The sequence below is a fragment of the Rousettus aegyptiacus genome, unplaced genomic scaffold (assembly GCF_014176215.1).
Source record: "Rousettus aegyptiacus isolate mRouAeg1 unplaced genomic scaffold, mRouAeg1.p scaffold_m13_p_5, whole genome shotgun sequence".
NCBI lineage: Eukaryota > Metazoa > Chordata > Mammalia > Chiroptera > Pteropodidae > Rousettus > Rousettus aegyptiacus.
Window position 1 is genome coordinate 14,049,539 of NW_023416308.1, and position 24,493 is coordinate 14,074,031.

At 55.1% G+C, this 24,493-nt stretch overlaps 1 protein-coding gene across 2 annotated transcripts in view; it reads right to left on the minus strand.

Annotated features, from left to right (window-relative positions):
- Window positions 1–1,348: 1,348 nt before the first annotated feature.
- The window catches only part of BCR (BCR activator of RhoGEF and GTPase), a 115,739-nt gene continuing 92,594 nt past the window's right edge, over window positions 1,349–24,493 (minus strand). Inside the window, exons 14-23 of one of the 2 annotated variants that reach the window (XM_036220193.1) lie at window positions 24,416–24,490; window positions 22,019–22,116; window positions 20,010–20,141; window positions 8,898–8,957; window positions 8,262–8,371; window positions 6,814–6,953; window positions 5,759–5,893; window positions 4,878–4,983; window positions 4,228–4,390; window positions 1,349–3,859 (exon numbers count right to left, since the gene is read on the minus strand). In XM_036220193.1, the coding sequence (XP_036076086.1) occupies window positions 3,770–3,859; window positions 4,228–4,390; window positions 4,878–4,983; window positions 5,759–5,893; window positions 6,814–6,953; window positions 8,262–8,371; window positions 8,898–8,957; window positions 20,010–20,141; window positions 22,019–22,116; window positions 24,416–24,490 (1,109 nt within the window). In that variant the 3' untranslated portion in view covers window positions 1,349–3,769. The remainder of the gene's footprint in view (window positions 3,860–4,227; window positions 4,391–4,877; window positions 4,984–5,758; window positions 5,894–6,813; window positions 6,954–8,261; window positions 8,372–8,897; window positions 8,958–20,009; window positions 20,142–22,018; window positions 22,117–24,415; window positions 24,491–24,493) is intronic. The other variant, XM_016126129.2, reaches the window with a different exon arrangement.

The window sequence follows — 24,493 nt, forward strand, 5'->3', positions numbered from 1 at the left end:
CTGTCTTCTAGACCATTTACATGAGCGTCTGTTTGCCGTGGCCCTGGCTAGCCTTCTGTACTGGGAGAGCTAGGGTGACAAAAGGCTCTGCTTGGCAACTGACCCATCGCTCTCTCCCACTCGTTACACTGAGCTCCAACTCGCCCCGCTGCCTGGGTTTGACAGTTCCTCTCACCCAGAGTGACCCTCAGCCCCAGCTCTGCCCACTGACCCATGCAGTGGTTCCAGGTCATTTGGGCTTCTTTAAGAGCTGGGTGTGTCTGTCACCCCTTCACTTTTTCTGTTTATCTTTCCAGAGCTATTTGTGACAGCCCATCATTAGTCTGTGGAAACACTTTCTTTGAAGGCAATTGGGACATTCCTTTTTCGGGGGGGGCAACTATAAAAATTCTTCTGAGATTTCTATACAAAATCCTGCCCTTTTATTTGCAGAGGGTGTGTGCGCGCCTGATCCCAGGAGGCCTCAGCCCATGGGCTTGGGTGAACACAGCCACATCAGTGGTCTGGCTGCGTCTAGTCCAGCAGAAAGGGGTGAGCTCGAGGGCCCATCGAGACACCAAGATTCCAGTTTGGGCTCACTGACCAGCTCTGAGATGCCAGGTCGGGGTGTGTGCCTCGGTTTACCCATCTATCAAGGGATTGGACTAAGAGACCTGCAGGGGCTCTTTGAGGAGTAATGATCTCAGATTGCAGGCAGCAGTGAACGGTCCTGGTCCCTAGGCCCTGCCACTGGCCTGGGCTCAGTTGGACAGAGCCCCCGCTCTCAGGAACAGAGTGGACAGCCAGCTCTTGCCTAAAAAATCAACTCCTAGTAAAAGAGATGCAATGGGACTTTTTTGGTTTTGGAGGTCTTCAAACAGGAGCAGGAACATAGGGATGGAGAGTAACTATAGCCTTTTAGGGGCCAAATACTTAGTGCAAGGCCGGTGGTGGCTAAGAGTGACCCAAGCCTGCAAGCAAAAGGAAGGCCGGACCTGGCAGCACCGGCAAACCTTAGTCCCAGCAGAAACCACGGAGACTGGGGGCCCTGCAGGGCCCGGCCGGTGTGGCTGGAGCCTTCCCTGCCCCTGGGTTTGGCTCGGCCGGTGCCCTCTGCTTTCTGGCCCAAACCGGATGGCCGGAAGCTCACGCTTCTCGGAACGACAGCTGCTGCCCCATGTGTCCTAACGCTGCCCAGCAGTGCCACTGGGCCTGGCTCCTCCACAGCAGCGTGCATGCTACCGCCATAGAGGCTTCCTGGGCACCCGGGCTGTTCACTCTTCCAGCTCCACTGCCCACCCCAACCCCCATCCCAGGGGTGCTGATCACAGTTTTTCTTTTTCATGCAACAATCACCACCGATACCAAGTAGTTTCAGGTAACTTTAATGAAAGTGTCAGCAGTCCTTTCCCCAACAGCGTTAGATAGGTGGTTGAGCTCGAAAGCAGAATCACAGCTGCTGAGAGAACAGCCACCCAACAGAAGGCCTGCTGCCCTGCGAGGGGGGCACGCTGGCGGCTCCAGACTCAGGGCCCAGGGCAGGGAGGCGTCACTTCCTGGTGTCGAGTCTGGCAGCCAAGCCTCGTGGCAGGTCTCATCTGGGCTCCAGGCCTTCCCCGTGCCCCAGGCTGGCTTGGCCAACACACAGGCCTGCATGTTAGATGGGATGACAGGGGTGGCTGGGGATCCCAAGTGACCGCCACCACTGTAGCCTGGCTTTTACAGCTACAGGAGAAAAGAGTGGTCATTCAATCGTTAAACAGCACACATTCTATATAAATAAAAAGTAAAAAGAGAAAGGAGGTGGAGGAGGGAAGGGAAATTGGCACAGACATTAATATATTGCTTTCCAGTTTCAATGCGACAGATGCAAATCATGAGACACCACGGGAAACAGAAACAAGGGCTGGGTTTAGCTTTTTGAAGTAAAGTGTGTTCCCCTCGCAGGGCTGGAGGTTTGGAGAGATAGATGAGGATGGGAAGCCAGGCCAGAGGAGCCCCAGGAAACCTACTGAGTCCAGAAATGTGCAGAGGGCAGAAGACCCTGCCCCTGCCCTCAGGAGAGTGGCACTGCTTTAAAATGCTCCCTCCCCCATGTACTGCGAGCTTGGGCAGGAGCTGCCCATCAACACACTGGGTGAGCTCTCCCAACCCCCAGGGACAGGGAAGGATTATGGGACAGTGCCACTGGTTACTGGTGTAATCACGTGACAACCAAACACCTTTTCCTGAGTCACACCATGGCTTCCCTCCTCCGGTTAGCTACATCCTCTCTTCCTGTAAGACCAACATGGCAACTTTGCCTATCACAGTTTCTTTTTTCTCCTTGTTCCAACCAGTCTTTTTTTTTTTTTTTTTTTTTGTAAAAAGAAATACAATTGTTCATAGATTTGTTTCTTCAAAATACTTAGTGACTTCCCCAGTTCTCTTTCCTCGAAGCCAGATGGCTGGGGGGATTGGCAGGAATGGCAGGTGCATGGAGAATGGGGAGGGGGGCAGGTCTGGCCTTCCACCTGCTCCTGGATGGGAGCCCCCCCACACTCAGCCTGGCCTGTGGAGCTGCCCCTATTCCTAACCACCCCCCCCCCCCATTTCTGGTGCTCAGGAGACTTCAGAAACAGCTCTTGATGAAAACAGAGCTGGCGCCTGGAAGACAAAATGCCACTGGGACATGGATTGTCCACGGAGTACATTCTAATATCTTATTAGGTATCTGAGTCTGTTAGGAAAAAAATTAGAAACTATGTATAAAACTTAAAAATATTCAAGTATCAAAAGGCTATTCGGATCAAAGTTTAAAACAAGCTGTCAGCAAGATGCCGCCAAGAAGAGACTTTTACAAAAGTTTACTGAGTTTGTTCAGCAGGGAGCGAGGAACAGAGAAGCATTCTGGAAGGGGTACAATTAGAAGGGAGAGTGGGGGCAGAAGGGAAGAGAGGCTGGGGCAAGCTAGAGGAGCAAGGCCTTTTCAAGCTGAAGAGGAGAGCGTGTGCCAGGTGGGGTGGTTGGGGTGGGGTCACTCTCCCTGGAAAACAAGCCATAAAGTGCGCAGCCTGGGCCTCCCACCCCCTGGTGTCCGGTTCTGGACATGACATAGGGAGCTGCCTTCTGAGGGGCACACGAACAGCAAAACAATGCAATGGGACAGAACAGGAAGAAGACCCATTTCTGCACAGAGATCCTTCTAGAAAGAAAGAAAAGGAAGGTGAAAGGGGTCAAACGCTACACAGTGTTGACTTAGCTTTTCAAACCCTGTTATAAACAGGAGTCGAATTTCTAAGTCACTGAAATCTAAGTGCCCCCACCCACAGAGGGACGGGGCTGTGGCCCCCACGGTATAAAGCAGCAGCAGTGTTTATTCAAGACACGATAGTGAGGGAATCTGGTCGTTTTCCCTCCTCTCTGGAGAGGGTGTATCTTGACGAGTGATCCAGTAGAAATCTTTCAAACTCTGATAAGTTAAGTTCATAAAAACCACTCCCTTCGCTTGGTCCCTGGCCAGGCCTGCATTCTGAACCATGCTGGCTTGGGGCGCCCTCTGGTGGTGATGTGGAAAACCACAGTCTGAGGCTAGCTGGAAGCTCATAGGCCCATAGGCAGAGGGCCCAGAACTTCCCAGGCCACCTGGCCGTCTGCCTTGGGTAGCTAGCTGTCTCTTGGCAGATGGTCCCGCCTTTGGGGGCAGCCCAATTCCTCCTCAAGAAGGTTTGGTTCCTGCTCTGTGGATGGCCCGTTTCATCATAAGTTTTCCAGGCCGTTCTGCTGGTCTCTTGGAGATGAAGTTGGGCTTTTAGACTTCGGTGGAGAATAGGATGCTCTGTCTCTTGCTGTCTGGGGCAGGAATGGCCTCCAGCTGCAGGAAATACAGCAGCACCTGGACCTGCCGGAGGAGGAGAGTGGCTCAGCGGGGTGCTCACAGATGCAGGTGGGAGGTCTTCCTGGCCAGAGCCCAGTGCCTGATGACTAAGGCCACTGTACAGCTCAGGGTGCTGCAGGTTCCTGCTGGTGACCTGAGACCCTCATGGCAAGAGACCCGGGTGCCCCTGAAGGACCACCAGGTGAGATGGGCTCTGAGAAGCCTAGTAAGGTGCAGCGGAAGTGGCCTCCAAGGGTAAGTCCCTCTCTCTGAACCTCGGCCACTACCCCTGTGACATTTGAGTGGGAACAAAGGGCAGGACTCAGGGTCGGGCAGGCAGAGGCCACCTCTGTGAGGCTGGACAACATGGGCTGGAGCCTATCTCCTCATACCTGTGACATAACCTCCAGGGACCAGCTGTCGGTCATGGAGATGGGCTGGCTGGGGTTGGCAGGGAGCTTGCTCTCCTTCTCTGAGGGCCGGAGCAGTGTGGGGCCGAAGACTGTGGCGAGGTTGTGCAGGGACATCTTGTTCACGGTCTCCTTTTCTGCCACCCTGCGGAGGGCCGAAGTAGAAGGTACCGTTGGGACGCTGCCTTGAGGCGAAGGGGCTGGGCCACTCTAAAGTCCTCAGGGAATGTGCTGGCAAGTGCCACCCCTTTCTGCCTTGGGCTTGCTCCACAGCGCAGCTAATCCACTCATGGTTATGCTAAAGGCAGACCCCACCTCCGTTCAGTCAAGGACAAAAAGCACTTGGGGCTAGCAGGTGGCTGGGCCAGCTCTGGGCCATGACCTAGTGTGGGAAGGGCGTCCGAGCACAGTGCTGGCTATGGCTGAAGCACCTTGTTCTTCACTTAAGGCAGTGGTGCAGAGCAGGAGGGTGGTAATGGCTCCGGTGCCCAGACAGGGGTGGGGAGAGAAGGCCCCAGATGCCCTGGAGTCTGATGGGAGCCCACAGGGCACGGAGGAGCCTCCCCTTCCTGCCTGGGGGTCCTGGAGCCCTAGGTCCCCGCCCACCCCCCTCAACAAAGAGCTGGGGTTACCTTTTCAGGTGATCCAGAAGGAAGAGGAAGGTCAGCAGGTTGGCCTCTGGGAGCGACAGCAGCAAGTTAAGCATGCAGCTCTCTTTTGCAACGGGGTCTGAAAGAGCTGCAGGTGGGGGAGACTGTTACTTCTTGGGGTCATGGCTGGAAGCCTCTGCCAGAGTCTGTGTCAGAGGGCACAGGACAGTCCAGGAGCATCACCATCCTGGCTCATACAGCACTAGCCCCAGTGAGGACTCAATGACAGGTGCCTGTGGGGACAAGCCCCCCCGAACACTTTTTCTATCTGAAAGGGGTCAAGGCTCAGCAGCAGGAGAAACTGGGCACAGCAGTCCTCCAGGCTTCCTCAGCTGCTCCTGCCTCCTACTCCTGGAAGAGCCCAAGGCATGGGAAGCCAGGCATGGAATGAAGCAGGAAGAGCGAAGGGCAGGAGGGCTGCGGGGCCCCAGGGGCTCCCTTGTCACCCGTGCACAATGAGGGAACCAGGCCCCTTGCTGAATAACCCTGGAGGGAGGGTGTGGAGGCTGTGGCTGCCCAGCATACCAGCGCCCCCACTCTGGACACCACCCTCTGGGGTGACGTAAGGTTAGTCTGGGTTTGAAGGCAGGTGCACTGACGGGCCAGGACTTGGAGTTAGGAGAGCAGGAAAGGCGCTCCAGTGAGCAAGATGGTGGCCTCCATGACCCTACACCACGCATGCATCTGCTCAAGCTACTTAGAGGAAAGGGGACAGCGGGAGGCCCCTGGAGGATGAGCAGAGGCCTTCCCGGACTGTTTGGTTCTTGGTCCCCCCGCCGCACACCGAGTTCGGGCTGAAACGCAGGCCATGGTGGAAGGGGTCAGTGGACAGGAGGGGAGTGGGAGACGCCTCCCGCGCTCACCGATGCCCTCGGCGAAGTTGGGGTAGAACTCGTCAGTAAAGAGGGGCTCGGGCAGTTCTCGGAAGTAGAGCTTTAGGGTCCCTGCAATGGCGTTGACGTCCATCTCGCTCATCATCACGGACACGTCCTTGTTATCTGGACAGAGCACAGAAGCAGACATCAGCTACTCCCAGATCTTGAACTGAATTCCTTCCACTCCCCCTGCCTCAGCCAAGCATGGCCTGCCCCAGGCTGATGCCTTCTGGGCTCCTCCCCTTACCACAGCGCAAATTACTCTTTCCAGGCATCCTCCCCCTACGTCCTCCCCACACCGTCCTCCCCACACCTCCGGGCTGGGCAAGGGCAGCCCCGGGAAGGAGGGCTGGCATGGCGCCTGGGGAGGAATCAGGTGGCTCTATCCTGTAGCCAGAATCTCCTGATAACAGGAAGACGCTGAATTATTTGTTCCCTTTTAGTTTAAAGTGGTGTCTTCCTTTCAGGCTCGAGGGGCCACTGGCCCTCTGTGCCACAGGCCAGGTCCACTCTGGTCACCCAGAGAGGGAGCATGGAGTGTGCAGGCACGAGGTCCTGGCTCTGCCACCTTCTACTCTGAGGGCCCTCTGGGGTCTCGGTGTCTTTGTCTGGCATTTGGGATTGTTCTAACGACTTCTCGGCACATGTGAGTGACGGAGGCAGAGGCACTGTAGCACCGGCTGGACCTGGTCCCTTCAAAGCCCTCTGCACGGCTTCACCACTGGTCAGACTGCACTGATCCCAGCTGGCACCTCTTTGCCAGCCCAGGGAGGGCAGGTGAAGGCCCAGCAAAAAGGCAGGTCTGCCCCACAGGGGAGGCCCTGATCCAGTGCAGCATAAACCAGGCACAGTTACAGGGGTCAGGAACTGGCTTCTGTAGCACCTTCTCCCACAATTCCCTTTGCCGCTCATTTAAAAGATGATAAAATAGTAAGTGAAGAGAAAGTGTGGAAAGTGATGTAACAGGCACCGGCCACGGAGGGCACCCTGAGAGCCGGCACCTCGCCCACACCCCTATCCCGTATTCCCAGGGTGACACTCACTGACGTCAAAGGCCGCCTTCAGCGCCTGGATGTCCGTGGCCACTCCAGACACGCGGTAGATGCCCACTTCCTCCATGCCCCGGCGCTCGATCTCCTCCACGCACTGGCGCACGATGTAGGGCACCTTGGACCGCTCCCTCCTGTGGGGGAGGGGAAATGTCTTTAGTGCCCAGCGGCCCTGGCTTGAGCCACAGCAGGGCACAGCCATCACCCACCTGTATACCTGGATATGGGAGTGATGAAGGTGGTCGGTCTGGGCTGCACACACAGCCTTGTCTACTCTGAGAGCTCATGTCAATCATTGCTTACATCTCATCTGGGACTTTCCAAGAGCTCCAGGCAGCCAGATACTTTGGGAGTTACGCGCGATCTTGGGGCGAAGGTCAGGAGGCCTTTCTAAGTGAACTAGGCCACAGGAAGTGCAGTTCAAAGGTCCCAGGCCTTGGGTTCACAGGTAGCTGCATAGCATCCTGGAAAGCAGTCTGGTCTCCAGGTAGGGAGATGGGACCCAGACTCAGCCCTGTCCCTGCTGTGCAAGAGGCAAATCCCCGAGCCCTCCAGACTTTGGCGAGAGGTGAGTTCCGCACACAGAAGACACCCAACTGTCTGCCAAACAAAGGACCACAGGGCTGCCAAGCATTGGTGCTTGAATCCTATCATTCTAAATGCTTTTCTCTTCCAAGTCCTAACAATGGACAATCCCAGCACCTTGGCATAAGACCCTGGAATAAAAATACTTTAAAAATAGGAGACGGTGCTGTTTGGAAGGCTGGCTTTAGTCTAGTTTGGCAACTGGACTCAGAAGCCCAGCAAAGCTCCTTCCTGAGCCACCCTCGTCAGAGGTGCTTATTTGGGATAGTTGCTGACAGAATCCTCTCTGCTCATGCCCAGAGGCTTCCAGAGGTGCTGTGGAGACCACTGGGGTAGAGCAAGGAGTGCTGTTTAGACACAGTTAGGTGTCTGGGGAATGCCTGACAAAGGCCCCAGCCCAGACGACCAGCGAGGGCAGGAGCTGGGCCTGATTCCATTTGGGGAAGTGAACAGATCCTGGGAAGATGCCCTGAGAACAGCGCTTAAGCCAACAGACCAGCTTCTCCTGGCCACTGACAGTGATAAAGGGGCAGGGTTGCCATCATTCAAAGGGAACCCTGATCGTGACAAATTCCAAGTGCAGGGAAAACACCCTGTCCTCACACAGTTCCAGGAGCTGTGTGGGGGCCAGTCGACCCGTACACGAAGGGAACAAGAACGTTCCTGAGCTGATGGGGACGAGTTTTGCAGTGAACAAGGGAGGCAGCGGAGCACACTGTCCCGCGGGCCTGGAAGATGTCCTGTGCAGCGACTATGCTGTGTACGGAGGGAGGAGACCCACACCGGTTCCTTCCTCCAGAAACACCTTGGGGCGTGGGGGACAAGAGGCACGAGAGCCCAAGCCCCTTGACACTCACTTGGTGACCACAGCAATCTTGACTCCGAAGACACCCGTCTGCTTTCGGGAAGGCATTCTCTTCAAGCTGAACTCCCTGCTGGTGAATTTGACTGAGAGCTTCACTTCAATCTGCAAGCAGAGAAGGGAAACGGCCCTTTCGCCCTCCTGGTCCGCCCCCCCACTCCTCGCCTCTCATAACCACCAATCTCTTCTCATAAAAAAATAGAGAAAAAGTACAGAGAATAAGGTAGCAAAACGCCATGAATTATCTATCAAATGTTAACATTTTGTCATACAGGCTCAGACCGTTTTTGCTGTCTCCCCCCCACTCCCCCGCAAAGGACACTGAGGACTCATCGGGTCTCGGTTTCTATCAGCAGACTCCAGGGTTGAAGCCCTGCCTGGCCCAGTGGTGCCACTGGATCAGTGTTTGGGAGGGATGCTCAGTGCCTGGCCTGTGACTGTGCTCTGGTCACCACGTGGGTTCCTTCCTGTGCAGTGATCCTTTCTGCAGGGCATCTCCCTCCTCCAGACATTCTCGTCTCCTCCAACACTAGCCCGGGCTTAGCCTCCCCCTCCAACTGTTCCAGACAGAACCAGGGCCGCCTTAACCTTCTGGGGTAAGTGGGCACAAACAGAGCCCCGTGGTACATACCCCGTTCATGGCGATGACAGTCCGTTGCCAGTCTCTGTCCTGCAAGGCTTGGGGGTCCAGCTGAAAGCAAGGAGTCATGGTTATCAGAGGCCCCGGGGTCTGTGCAGAGCCTTGCAAAGCAGCAGCCCAGGCCTGCAACTTCTTCACACCTAAGCCTGCAACTTCTTCACACCTAAGTCGGAACTGGAGCCGGACCTCGGCTGGCGCTTCTATCTAGAGGCCAAGTGGGGTCAAAAGAGAGGAGAGAACCCAATGGAAACCTCGGAACCTTGGAGACCTTCTGCTCCCAGACCTTTGCTGTCTGAGGCCCAGGCTCATCCTGGGTATGAGTTGGTGGAACTTTGGGGCCCTGCGCGCTATTCCTCCCTCCATCCTGTCCGGATGGGAGCTGAGGTCCACGCTGGCAGTCCAGGAGCTGCCCCACTCACCAACCATCGCGGGTGCTACCTGCAGCTCAGGGCTCAGCAGTCGGTTTAAGAGCATTCTGGGAGGACCCATTTCAATAGCAACTTCCTGGGGGCAATGCCGCCCAAGAGTCCAAGACGCTATTCATCCCACAGTGTGCACTGCAGTCTTCGCTACAGGAGCACGTGCAGGAGAAGCCTCCAGTCCTGGAGCTTAGAGTCCGGCCCAGAAGGAGCCAGAGCCCAGCTCCAAATCACAAAGCTAGTGAGGGGGCTACGGGGAGCCCCTCTAAACTTCTGCCTCTGGAAAGCATTGTCCAAGTGCTGGTCTGTAGGACCACACTGTTTAATGTTACCTAATGGCTATGCCACTGTAAGACACCCCAACCTTCATGGTCAGGCCACGTATCCCGTCCATGAAGGCTCCATTTCCCTCAATCTGGGAAGTGCATGCCCCCCATCAGCTGGGCTGGGTGAATAAACATACGGGGAGATCTTGTTAAAAAAATACCTCCCTGGGTCCCAGCCATGAAGCTAGATGAGCAGCTCAGGGTGGACCTGGGGTCAGAATAACTAGAAACCTCCCCAGACGATTCTGGTATGAAGCCAGGTCAGGGAGCCACCGTCTGACACCCTATAACCTGCCACTCCTCACGTGAGGCCTCGTGATGGCATCCCTGGCTTCGGGCAACGATTCGTTTCTACTATTAAGCAAGCGGGGAACATGCACCATGATTTCTGCATGCACACATGCACACGAAAACGCGCGCACGCACACACGCACACATCCAAAAGTACTGAGCCCAGTGCAAGGTCTAAAGGGGGGCTCGGGTCAGGCATCACATATTTATCCATTGCCAGGGACCCGAGAGGCCACAGCCATCTCTACCTCACAGGTGTGTGTGCCTGGGCCTGTCCCATGCACCTGCTCCACACGAGGCTCATTCCAGGCACTCCTGGGGGGCGGGGCAAGCCTCCTCACCTCCCATTCTAGGTACTACTGGTTAACATTCTCAAGGATCCGAGAGGTACAGACAGAAGAACCCAGAACAACCGAGGGTGGCAGAACATTTCCCTCTGGGGGCTACATAGTCAGAAGTTCTTGTCCCACATCCGTCCCAAAAAGTTCCTAGGGGCCACGCTTCCAGGCCATGGACAGCCCACCCTGAAGGGCAGGGTCTGTGAGCAGGGACTAGCCGAGCCGTCACAAATCACTCAGTAAAGGAGATCTCCCCAGTGGAGCTTCCCCATTAGAGTGAGTTCCTTTCTATGGTGATGGCATCCCCCAGCGGAGGCAGGAGACCCTCCACTCTCAGGCCGGCAGGACTCTTCAACCGGAGGATTCATGGTGGGAGGTGAGGGGAGTACACTGGTGCCCCATGACCCCCACTCCGTGTCCTGCCCACCCAGGAAGAAAGGGGGCAGGCGCTGCTCCTCCTGAATCCCAGGGAAGGGAGAGTCAGCACAACCGCTGAGAGTTTTAGAAAGAGAAACGAGCATGTTCTGCAGGAGATGCCCTTCCCTTTCCTCCCAAAGAGCAGTAACCACTGAACCCCTCTTTCCTCGAGAACCGAGGACTGGTGAATGCAGCTGACATCCAGGCAGCAGGGACCCTGCCCCGATGCACCCCTGGGGACGCCGCAGCCCACCGCAGCCCACCTTGCCCTTGCACACGAGGTTTCGGATGTGGGTCCACAGGGCGGTGCCACGAGCACACAGGTGCTTTTCGGCAGAGGCCGCCCGGCTCCGACCGGCCCAGCTGGGGTGGAAGTACCGCAGGAGGCTCTGCATGGCCGCGGGGGTGGACGGCGACTCGCGCATCCTCGGTCCTGCTACTGCTGAGAGGCCAGCACGGCTGGACAAGAGCATGGGGAGAGCCCCGGCCTCCTCGTCCTTTTGACCAGGCTTTGCAGGAAGCCCCGCCCCTACGGCCTGGCTCGCCAAGGCCAAAGCTTCCTATCATCCCTGGGTTTTCTACTTTTTTGTCTGTGTGTGGAAAAAACACCCCCACCGGCAGCCTACTGGTTACGGGAACTCCGTGTGTCAGTTTTTTTTCCAAAGCCCTGAAAAGCCAAGCTTCCTTCTCAAGTGGCTGGTTTCCTGTGGGCAGTGTGGCGACACTGAGTAACATGGCTGCCTGGCCAGTCCCTCTCATGGCAGGATGTGCTCTGGGGACCCTCTGGGGCTTGCACCACCCCCAGTAACGGCATGCAGGCATGCACTGCCTCAGACGGACTAATGACAAAGGACACCCTGCCCCCTCCCGGAACAGCGGGCCCACTGATGAGGGGTTCAGCGCCATCATCCACCCCCAGCTCTGAGGTCCATCCCCGCCACCACTCGGGCCCAGAGGCTGCGGCACGAGCTGGCCTCGGAGTGAGACCTGGGCCACAGTGGCACAGGCCCCCAGCCCGCGCAGTGGCCTTGGATAGTGGCTCTGGTGGGAAAGGCCAACTCCAGGCTGGCTCGGTTCCAAGGAACAGTTCGTGCTAAGTAGAGCGGAAGCAGCATGAATAACACGACGATGAGGCCGCGGGCTGCTCGGGCCAGACCCAAACGACATTCAAGGCTGGCGTGCTCTCTAGAGCAGCTATTTAAAAACGCCAGAGAAGTAAACAAGTGGCGGTCTGGAAAAACAGATGACTTGCGGGGGGAGGACCAGGAAATGGACGTCTCGGGAAAATGTGAGAGCGCTCTGGATGCCCCCTCGGGGTCTCGGGGACAGGGACTTGCGGGGCGGGGCGGGGGGGCGGTGTTTCTGCTCACACTGTGTTCTCTGGAGGCTGCTCTGGGCCCTGCTTGTCTCTCCAGGGTTGGGCAAAGTGAAGGTCTCAGAGGAACGTGTGGGCGGCAGGCCTGGTGGACCACTGTCCCAAGGTCTGCTTAGAAAAGTACGCTTCGTGCCCTCTCCAGGGACGCAGGGGTGGAAGGCGCCAAGTCCAGGAGTGCTGCCCAAAGCAGCCTGGCTGAGGACTAGGCGCTGTCCTGCTTGCCCGGGAGCGGGCACGACCGGGTGGGTCACTCATGCGCAAGCACGGGGCATTCTTTCACCCAGCCCTGGCCAGGGAGGGTGAGGAGAAAATGCCATTCCTCCTTCACGTGCCTCCCTGGAAACGGAATTCTCTTCCATGCCACTGTCACCACCCGGCATGGGCCAGCAGGGCTTCCCCAGGGCTCCCGACTGAGAACCACATGTTTGCACCATAATCTACCCCCTGGGGGAAGTGGGGGGGGGGGAGTTGCTCCTAAGGGATGACCTGAGAACCTCCCTGGGACAGAAATCTGGTGGGTTCTCCTCTTATCACCGCAGTCTGTTTCTTGAGCTCCATCCCCTACATCTTTAACTTCGCCGCCTTGCTCTGATCCCAACCAAGGTCGAACAACAATCACACAAAGCGACCTCCTCTAGGATGGCTATGATCGGAAAGACGGAACAAAACGCGTGCTGCTGAGAATGTGGTGACATGAGCACGCTCGCTGGGGATATAAAACCACGTGGCCACTCCGGAAAGGTAGGACAGTTCCCCACAGTTAAACTTGACCGCTTAACCCAGCTATTCCACTGCTAGGAGTCCACACGGGAGGAGCGAACACATGTCCACACGAGGACTCGTGTGTGCATGCTCACGGCAGCACTAACGGTTATAGCCCCGAGCTGGAAACAACTCGAGTGTCCATCGACTGGGGAACGGATAGACAAAAACGTGGTATATGCAAACACGTGACATACTACGGTTCATCCATAAAAGGAAATAAAGTAGCAACAGTTGCTATGACGGGGATGACCCTAAAAACATTATGCTAAGTGGAAAAAACCAGTCACAAAAGACCGCGCAATAGAGTATGATTACATTCATGTGAAACATGCAGAATGGGCAAGTCCACAGACAAAAAGCAGAGCCTCCTGGGTCTGGGGTGGGAATAGGGAGCTGCTGTAAATGGGAATAAGGAAATCACGTGGGGGTGATGGGAATATAAAACTGTACGCTCTCTCCACGGCGGCATGGCAGTTACGCGCCTTCAGGACAAATCCTTCTTGTACAGAAGGATTTGCTCATATAGTTACATGTTTATGACTGTACAGTCTAAAATCTCCCTCGAATGTTTGTTAAAAAAAACCAGAATCACTTTCCTTGTGCAAGAGACCCCTTGGACCATCCCCCTCCAAGTCTGTGTTAAGTGACAGTTTCTTTTTTTTTCCTGCTCATGTCCCTGCGACATGGGCCACATCTCCTCTATCTAACCACCCCCGCCCCCGCCCCCCAAAGCACCCTGAAAAGCGCTCCTCCCCCCAGGCACACGAGAAGCCCTGGCACGGTGAATGACCACGTGGACAGAACATGCACAGGCCTGAAAGAATCCTCTGTGACAGCAGCAGGGACTCTTGGTGCCCTCATGACAGCAACCACCGTCCCTGACCACTTGGCTAAAAACCGCGTCTTCCCCTCACCCCATCCCCTTCCTGCCTCGCGTGTCTCTATGGCTTTTGTTACCACTTTACTGTTTGCCTCCCGAGCTAGAATGTAAGCTCCTCTAGGACAGGCTTTTGTCCATTTCACTCACTGTAGTGTCTCTGTGCCTGGGTGCATATATGTATGTGATATATAATGTAAACGTACTTAATGTGTAGACAGTAAAATATACGTTGGCACAGAGCGAGCGTCTGCTACACGCGTGGGAGCTGCTGAGCACACACACCCTCCCTCTTACAGGTGGGGCTCTGAGGGGTGGCTGTGGGAGGGCGGGCGGAGTTGAAGGCTCCTCTGCCTGCACCGAATCGGGGTCAACTGTGCCCTCTGTGGTTGGGGCCACCAAAGGGGGGGTGGGAGATGTGCCGAGTCTGGCCTCCCATGTCCATCCCAGCTCCTTGTGGACATTTTAACTATTTAAAAAGTCAGTGGTAAAATAGCATAAAATGTACCATTTTGTCCATTTTTAAGTGCATAATTCGGTGGCATTAAGCACACCCTTGGCGTCGTGCAATCACCACCACCATCCACCTCCAGGACTTTTCCATCATCCCAAACAGAAACTCGATGTGCATTAAGTGGTAACTCCCTATTCCCACCCTCCTCCAGCCCCCGGTAACCTCTACTCCACTTTGTCTCTAGGAATTTGCCTACTCTAGTAACAATATAAGTGGAATCATACAGTACTTGTCCTTTTGTGTCTGCCTTATTTCCCAGAGCACAATGTCCTTAAGGTTTATCCATGTTATAGCGTGTGTCAGAATTTTCTTCCTTTTTTATGGCTGTACAATATTCCACTGTATGAATGTGCCACATTTTTTGTACCCACTCAGCAGCTGATGGACACCTGCGGTCTTTCCAGTTTGGGGCTGCCATGTGAACATGTGTGTGCATCTCCACATTCACACAGCTGTTGCCAGGTCCTCGGGTGGGCACCTGGGGTAAGTGCTGTATAACTAGCAGTTGAACAGGAAGACTGCCCTAAAGTGGGCAGACCTCACAGCCTGGTGACGGCTGGGGTGCAGGTGTCAGGGGATCCCCCAAAGGGGCTCGGTTGGACCCATTGGGATGTATCTAGCCAGGTTTCCAAGCAAGAGGCAAGTAACCCGGGCTGGGGGAGAAGACTGGGAAACTACATGCAGACCGAACACCAACTTCGAATAAGCAAGGGTCAAACCAGAGACCCCGGACCCCAACCTCACCTAAGACTCACATAAAACATTAGACAAACAAATCCCAACTCTGATGCCCCCACTGGAATGTGAGCTGCGAGCCCAGCTATGCAAAAGATCAGGAGACATGCGAGAAGACAAAATTCTAGGACTTTAGACATAACGTTATCCTCTAAGAAACACGGCTGGGACGATTTAGCAACAGAAAATTCACAAAGAGAAGGGAAAAACTGCCCACTTCCTCTCCTAAAAGATGCAGGCTCTGTGAGAGGAGGGTGAAGGGCTCCACCTCCAGAACCTGGGATAGGTGAGCTGGTTTGTTCAGAGCCTCACCCCTGGGCCGGAAAAACAGAAGGACACAGCGTACAGGAGGGACAGAGTCCTGGGGTGCCAACCGTCCAGAATGCACGCATTCGGCTGTGGTGTGCATAAAGGTGCAGAGGACCTGGCGAGGGTACGCTGTGAGCCTGTGCTGAGCTTCAGCAGGCCATGTGAGCAAGGACGACCATCCCAGTCTGTCCTCAGATAGCAAGAGCGCCATCCTAGGGATCAAGAGCCTCTTGCGTGCCGGGCCCCAGGAACCCCAAGAACAAGAAGGCAACCTGTCCCCAGGCTTCACAGTCCAAAGCAGAGAGGCCTGGGAAGGAAGGATGCTGCTGATGAGCTGAGAGCCAGAGCAGGCCCTACCCGAGGAGGCCGGGTAGCTTGGATGGTGCAGCTATTTGGGGAGAGATCAGGGACAGAGAAGTGTTCACAGGATCACTGAGTCTGGGCTTCGGGGGAAAAAAATTTTTAGGTGGACATGTCAACATCCTAAGCTTCAAGATCAACAGGAGCACCAGATTCATGGGAACGTACGGGTCTTGGTGTAGCTGGAGGGCTGGCCAAAGGAGTCCTCTCAGTAGGCTGACCCATGCTGCCCGGGCAGGACAGGGGCCTGATGGCACTGCCCGGGTGCCCCAGCATGTCCTGGGTCGGTAGAGGCCAGAACAGTTGAGTTGTGAGGAATTTCTTCTTTCAGTGGGACCTGGCAACTTACCCATGATGGTCACTTGAAGGGCAAGGGTCGAAATCTGAGACTTAGGCTAGTGGTTCCTGAACCCTTGGCTCACCAGCACCATGCAGGGGAGTAAAACCAGACTGATCCCAGACCCCAGCCCGGGGAGATTAGGACTCAGCTCCCCAGGTGATTCTGACGCCTCCTGCACAGACAGACGTGTAAGCAGCTTTGCTGGTGACGTGATTCCATTCTATGGCCCCTTGGAGGGGCCCCTCAGGGTCTGTCCTGCCTCTAGCCCCCTGGCCAGCTCTGGGCTTCTCCCTGGCCCTCCTTGGGCACTGCTGGGGTGCTGCGCCTTCCTCGCCTAACAGGAGAGGCTCTCCACTCAACTTATGAGTTAAGGTGCACATGGGAGGGAGGAACATAGGCCATGCCGTCCCCATCCCACTCCCAGCAGCAGGGTCTTGTGTAGGGCCACACGCCCCTCCCACATGGCACTCTCGGAAGGCGCCTGAGGTTACTGGGAAGAGCCTGGTCTCAGGAGTCATGAGTTCCCTCCCCTAGGCACACCCCACATGGAAAACAGCGTCTGTGAGGCTGGCAGAGGGCGAAAGAGGCCTGGCTGGGCGTCATCAATTCTCCTCCTCCGACTTCCTTCCTGCTTCCTCCTGGGGATCCCGGTTCATTAACGAGCCACTGGGAGCCCAGGTCTCTAGGGGCCAAGCCAGTCGCCTACAGTGTGAGTCACAAATGCCCCCCACACTGCGCTGGGATCCCTTCCCAGCTAGTGACGGCTCAGGGACCAGACTTCCCACTTATCCCTCCCGCCAAAGCAGAGACGAGGGGGTGGGGCCGAGCACCCCTTCTCCACTAGCAATGACTACAAATAACAGCAGCCACTGACACTGAAGACTCCTGCTCCAGTTTACCGGCGACGGCACGAGTTTGGACAGGAGGACCACTGACTCGCCCCAGGTCACAGGAGGTGCAGCGAGGCAGGGGAGCTGACAGTCTCTCCTTGACCAAACTCTAGCCAGGCTCCTCTGAGCTGTTTTCCAGCTAGGCCTCATCCTTGGGCCCCTCCTCGGGAGCCCAGTTTTTGCAAGAATCCTGCGAGGTCTGTTTACCCAGAATCCCCCATCCTTGATATCTGATCACACACGACAACTGACCAAATTCCTCAGCCCTCACGACCCCCAGGGGATGAGGTCTTGTCCCCTGGCCTACCTTTGGCAAGCCTCCCATTAGGCCTACCCAGCCAGAATCTCCCCATACCCCTGATGTTTCTTCTGACCTCCATCCACTGACACCCCTGTACCCTGCTCCTTGGCTACAAACCCCCACTTTTCTTGATGTATTCAGAGTTGAGCCCCATCTTTCTTCCCTGGTGCAAAACCCTACTGCAGTACCCCCTGCATATATCTGGACGGTCCCTGGGTCTCGGGGTGGGAATGGGAAGTGACTGTCAATGAGAATGAGGAAATCATATTCTAAATCTGAGTCGTTGGCGATAAACAGTCTATATTTAGAAAAAAATCTGCCTTGCTATTTCAACAAGTGTCACGAATGATTTTCTTTTTAATCAGAACCCATGTTCCTCTCTCCAACCTTCTCTACCCCATCTCACATCTGGGCCCTCTTGGAAGGAACAGGGGGAGAGCTCTCGCCAAGAAGCACCCCACAGAGCACAGCGAATGGAGGAACACGGTCTGGGATCAGATGGTAGAGAGGAGGAAAGAACAACCAGGAACTGGGAGGGAGAGACGCCCCTCACAGCCCCCCACAACCTCACTGCTCTCTCCTTCCCTGGGACAGGGTTAATGCACGCGCCTGGCACCCCTAGACTGTCGGAGAGCACAGGCTGTATATAAATAAATATTTTGTTTATATCCAGTAGGTCGTAGTAAAGAGTTTCCAAAAAGGCCTGATTCCATAAACAAGGAAGAAGAGTATGGGTTCTTTTCTCTTTTCTGTTGAGACCCCTGGTTACCTAGCAACAGCGCTCCTAGCCCATGGATCAAATCTCACCACCCCCAGGACTCTAGTGCTGGAGCATTCCATTCCATTGGTGGAATCTGAGCTTAAAAAAAGGGGCTGAGTACCCAGCCTGCTGGCGTCCTCAGCTCGCCGTGCAAGATGCAGATCGGGGTGCAGGTGAGGGGTGTCTAAGCCGGGGGCAGATGCCAACATGGAGAGGGGGCAGGTAAGGAGGCAAAGGGAGCTCAGGGGTCATTGAGCAGTAGGACAGAGCATGAAGACTGAAAGGGCCAAGCTGTGACCGTCACCCAGTAGGTGCCCCAACACGTTGGTTCTCCAAGGACTTCATGGAACAGCAAGATCGGAAAAATGCCTCGGTGTCTATTAAGAGCAGGCCAGCCCATCTGTGTGATGACTCACTCTCCATGGGACTCCCCATAAAGCCAAGAGGGTGAACAAGATCTACGTGGAACTGTATGGCTGGGTCTCAATGCGTGTGAGTTGTAGAGCGGGAAGAACCGGCGTCGCTCATGTAAGCCGCCCCCACACAACACGCCGCCTGTCAAGGCGAGACCCATGCCGAGTTCGCATGAGGTGAGGCCCCAGTGGAAGGAGGGATCTAGCTGGTCACAGATCCCTGATGGGGACCCCGGAAGCGGGATGACTGATAAACGTCGCCTCGCATTTCTGCTTCTTCCACCTGGAAGCCCTGCTGTCCCGAGACCCCGTGAATGGCCCAACAGAACGCGGGACTGACGGGGAGCAAGGAAGAAGCATCCCCTTCTCACTCAAGATCTAAGCCACAGGCAGGTCTCAGGTCCAGGACATCCATCGCGTGGCTGCAGATCCTTGGTAGACCATCCCCGACTGAGAGAGGGGCCGAGAACCTGCCTTCCCCATGCCGGGCAAGGCTGCTGCACCGCTCCCCGACATGCACCCCAAACCTCGGTACACTCACTGGAGTATCATCCCAGATCAGTCTTCCCTACCACCTTGGGCCACCTCTACCTTAGGAGAGCCCAGCCACAGGTCAGTCGAGGTCAAGGGCCTGCTCTCTTAGCAGCTAGTAGGTGGGTGGTGGGGGCAAGAACAGGGTGATCAAAGGGGGCATTTCTGCTTTTGGACCTGGTCTCAGGGTGCAGAGGGTCCCTGGAGGCCCTGAGCCAGAACTCTCTGATTAGTTTCCAAGGTGGGAAAACAAGCAAGTTCGTCCCCCAAGAACCAGGTGAACTAGAGCAGGGTCTGGAGCCCCTGTGAAGTGACCACATGCTGGTCTGAATGATGAGCATGTGGGCCTGCCGCACTATCAATTACTCAGGGATGAGTCACTGTCTTTCTCCATCATTCCCGAAGCTCAGAATTTCACCACAAAAGGATTTTTACATCCTGCCCTTAGGGAAGGGAGGTGGGGCTTCTAGGAGAACTCTGTCCTCCCAGCGGCACCTGGAATGCCCAACCCACTCTCCCAGGGCCGGAGAGTCCCCAGGGGAGCAGGGAGCAGCCAGTGCCCGCCTCGAGGGCAGTGCGGGGAACATCTGCTTAGCTGGGTCTGGTAAGATGCCCCGTAAGTAGAGTAGATACCAGGGCTTTCTCCCATGGGATGCTAGCAGAAGGGTGCAGGTGAGGCCGCAAGAAACAAAGCAGGTGGTGTAGCTCCTGCGTGCCGAGAAGCAGGACAGCCAGTGGTGGGCTTCCAGGGGTTAGGTAAACCCCTAAAGCTGAAGGCTGAGGGCTGGATGGTTTTCCCTGAGGACTTGGGACCCTTGGCTGGTCGTATACGGACACTTATTCTTCGCCAACCAGGGGGCTTTATACCAACTCCTGGGGGGACCTGTGCCTGTACTGCACCCTCTGAAACCTGGGTCTAGAAGCCAGAGAGGGCGTGTCACATGGGTAGACTGAGACTTTTGTGTTTCTCCCAGAAGAGCTGGTCTCATAACTACCTACCGCAGCCTACTGCACCACCTAACTATCTGCCTTGAGGAACTGAGGCCCCAGCTGGAAAAACAAGTTTAACTGGAATTGTTTGGGGACGAGATGGGCATAACAGGCAGACAGACGGACAAGGCAGAGGAGGGTGGCAGTCTCACCTGGACCTGTCCTTTTCCCATGATCCTGTCTGTGTTCTCGCCATCTTCCTTGGGAATCTTCATTTTGTTGTAACATTTTTCGTAGCACAGAATCCTCAAGGTCTGAGAGCCTTCTAGCTCGATCTCAAATTCCTGTAGCCCCAAGAAAGTAAGTCCACGTTCACAGACAGGTCCAAGGGGCCCTCTGAACCATGGCTCCTCAAACAGCTTCCTCGCTGCCCAGAGGACCCAGGTCTTGAGTCTCTTCACGTCAGTCCTAGAACATAGACCCTCAGAAGCTACATCCCTATGGGCATCACAGTGTGACCCAGTCTGGATGTCTCCGGCAGCTCTGACGCGAATCTAATCCAAACCCCTGAAGTCAGCATTTCGAAGGGCAGTTGGTCCCTACACCTTTTGCATTAGCTCAGAGGAGCTGGTTACAAATGCAGACATTCCACGGACTTCACGTGATAAGGATGTGTCAATGCAGGTTCACTGATTATAACAAAAGTCCCACTCTGGTGCATTGGGAATGCGGACACTGTGTGTGTTGGGGGAGGGAGAGGCAGAAGGTATAATGGGAATCTGTCCTTTCTGCTCGATTTTGCTGTGGACCTAAAGCTGCTCTAAAAATCATTCTGTTTGAAAGGCGGGGGGCAAGGGGGGAATCAATCCAAGAGGTGAGACAGGAGAGAGAGGGACTTAAGAGGAAAGAACTGCTCCCCTGGGCTTTCGAGTCGTCTGCTGTGAGTTGTGTGGTGTTAACTTTCTCCTCCATCATCCCACACACCTTCAGTAAATTCTGCAATTCACGCCAGTGCTTTTATGGGCATGGGTTCTTCATGAAAAAGGGTGAGGGGAGAAAAAACAAAGCAGGGACATGTAAGGCCCCCGGAGAACCCGCAGGAACAGCCAGGGTGGCCTCCAGGTGACCTGCTGCTGTGCAATCCTGTGCCTCGGTCTCTTGAGTCCCCACGGCGGCCTTGCACCGGGACCCTCTGCACAGTGTCTGGAACCGCGCCCCTCCCCACCTCGCTGCCTGTCAGTTCACAGCCCTCTCACTCTTTACAAAGCTTTCTCTAATGGATCCACTTGGCTCTGATCCTCCTCCTTTGCCATAGCAGCCGTACCGCCCTTTCTGCAGGGACAGCCAGAGCTATTACACCCCGGTCATTCTACCATCTCCTCGTGCCCCAGTCCCAGTGAAGCAGCAGGTCTAATGATCAGAGAAGTAGATGCTGAGATTTTTTGGATGCCGAGACCTGGGTTCTGCTCCCCCCCACCACTCCACTAGCCACACGGGGACCAGGCAGCCAGGTGGGTCTCAACTTCCTCCTCTGCAGAGAAGCAGGTGGGTAGGTAGGTGGGTGGCAGCTCTCGGCAGCCCAGCTGCCTTTACTACGTCCTCAAGCACGAGGCTCTCAGGGCCACAGCTGTTCCAGAAGCCTGGAAATGTCATCTCATGTGGATCTGGGGACTTCATCAAGACTGGCGTGGCTCTGTGATCATTCTCCACTCCCCAGAGGCTGAAGGCAAGCCAGCTGGGTATGCGGGTTATACAACAGCTCTCCAAGGTGGAGGAAGACAGGGCGGTGACCCACACACCCAATACCATGGGCAAGCATAGCGGACCTTTCCTCCCAGGTCCCCACTATGTCAAAGCCCCAGGTTTCCGGAAATCAAAAGGTCACAGGGGACTCATTCCAACATGTGAAGAAAAAATGTTATGGAAATTTACCAAGTAAACACCAAGCAGTAACGATGACAGCACAAAGGGCCCTTTTAAGTGCTTTTTAAAAACACTTCTCCAGTAAAATAGGTCATTTCTTTGTGAAAGGGGAGGGAGGGCAAAATTCTCAAGAATAAAGAGATAAAAATCTCTTGGAAGGAGTCACACCCTCCCCCAAGAGATTCCCGGAATGCTGGTGGCTTTGCCTGCAGGGGAAGCCATCAGGGAGCCCCTGAGGGCTTATGCTTTCTCCAAGGGCAACATTTGCATCAAGGGCTTGCTGGGAGCAGCACCTCACCTCATTCCAGTTGGGTTCAGTCGTGTCCCTATAGACACGCGTCTTGGCTTTATTCACGAAATATCCAAAGGAGTCCACCTCCAGGGTGCAGTACAAATCTGTGGGAGGGCGACACGAGAGGGTGACATCGCTGTCCCACACGACCAGCATTTTCTACAAGAGCGGGTGCTATTTTTCAAACCACAAAAAAAAAAGGTCTCGATTTTCTTTTTTAAATAAAACAGCGAACCGGACCAGCCTCTCACTCAATGACCCAGCCCTGCGGGTACAGCTGGGGACCAGCTCCGCTCACAACACTGGCTCATTTGGTCACTTAGCAAACCCTGGCTGTAGCCCCTAGGAGAGCAGCGCCCCATGGCTGGTGGGCAGGGCAGAGCTGAATGTGCCACCACCACCGGGAGGACCCAGGGGTGGGGGTAGGGGAAGTGCCTATGAGCTGTGCAGGCCCTGCCACAGGTCTGACCATGTAAATTGGGGCAAAGGGTGCTGGGCGCTGAAAGCAACACAGTGCAGGGAGAGTTACAGGGTGGCAGGGGAAGAGATGGGGGTGCGAGGCCTGGTGGTGGGGCCCAGGGAGGAGGCCCCTGCTGAGGGTTGGACGAAGACTGTGGCAGGTGGCCAGAGATGATAAAGACACTGCACTGATACAGAATGGCATCTCACGTATATGACCGGCGAACAGGATGGTATTTTCTGGCCTGGCCACACAGGGCAGGGTGATGCCTCTCGCTGGGGCAGGACATAAAATAAAAATGAGTTTGGGGGCCACAAGTAAGAGGTTCAGTTTGAGGATGTGGAGTTTAGAGTATGGCACATTGAGGAAACAGTTGGAAAGGTGACAGAGGGAGGCCAGGAGAGAGAGGCAGGGATAGAGGGAGAGATCCGGGTATCACCTGCGTTGATGGAAGGACCCCGGGGAGTAGGAAGAAGGCCCGATGGAAGTCCAGGAAATACCAGCATTTAGGGGACAGCCCAAGAGGGAGGGGCCCAGGGGAACGACTGAGGGTGCTCCAGCTTTACAGAGGTATGATTTGTGTACCACACAATCTAGCCATTTTAAGTGTATGGTTTGAGGATTTTTAGTCAATTTAAAACACTTGTGACAACAATACCACCATCACGTCAGGCCACCGCCCTAACCCAAGTGCAGCCAGTCCTCTCCCGCCCTGAGTCCCACACAGCCACCGATACACTTTCTGTCTCACAGTCTCCCTTTTCTAGAGGCGGTGGATACAGGTGACAATATGCAGTCATTCGCATCCGGTGTCTTTCATTCCGCTTATTTTTTTTTTTTTTAGGTTCACGCATGTTGTCGCCTGTGCCAGCTCATTCCTTTTTATTGCCGAGCAGTGTTTAATTGCATGGATGAGCCATGTTTTACCATTCGAGTCGGTCTTTCTGCAGACATATGTTTTCATTTCTCTAGAGGAAATGCCAGAGAGTGGGGTTGCTGGGTCATGTTGAACTTAAATTTGAAGAAACTGTCTTCCAGGGAGGGGGAACCATCTCACATCCCCGCCAGCAGTATCTGAGGGCTCCGATTTCTCCACATCCCTGCCAACACTTTATCTTTTTGATTATCACACTCCCAGGAAGGTGTAGCTCTCTCTGGTTTTAGTTTACATTTCCCTAAGACAATGAGCATCTTTTCATGTGTTCATCAGCTATTTGTATTTCTTTGGTGAAGTGCTTACCCAAATCTTCAGTTCATTTTTTTTTTTTTTTAATTGGGCTGTCTCTTCAGGTATTGAGTTGTAAGTAGTCTTTATATATTCCGGATACAAGACCCCTCTCTCATGTATACGGTTGTAAATGTCTTCTATTCTGTGCCTTATTGCAGATTTCTTGTTTTGTAGCAAAGGTGGGAAAGGTCAGCAGAACGGTGCCTGCCCTATGTCCTCACATGAGGGACCCTGAGCGGCTGTGTGGAGGTGCCATGCTGAGAGGTGTACTGTGCATTGCGCCTGGACTGAAATGTGACCAGCCCTCACTGCTCTCACAGCTCAAGCAGCTGGGAGAGACCGCCCATCCCCTTGCGAAGGAAGAAGGAAAAGGGTATCCATCCGCTTGTCAGAGCAGCCAAGCACTCTGCTGAGGACCAAGGTGTGGCCGCCCACGGCCCTTCTGGCTTGGAACCTCGGGCTGCGATTTCTGTCTGTAGCAAACTCGTGCCCCTGCAATGGCAAGACCCACCTGCAGGGGACAGCTCACCAGCTTACAGGATTCGAGACAGGCATAGGAAAGGGCAGGGTCCACTCCAGGAAAACAACTCCACATCAACACCCCCAGAGGTCAGGGGTTAAAGACGCCTGATGGTCATCTGAGCCACACTTCCCTGGTTCCCCACACCCTCTGGCTCAGTGTCCTGCCGCCTTCCTCCCCAAATTAGCCACTTACTTGAACTCTGCTTAAAGCCGGTGGCGGAGTGGACGATGACATTCAGGAACCCATAGAGCCCTGGAGATTCATCATCTG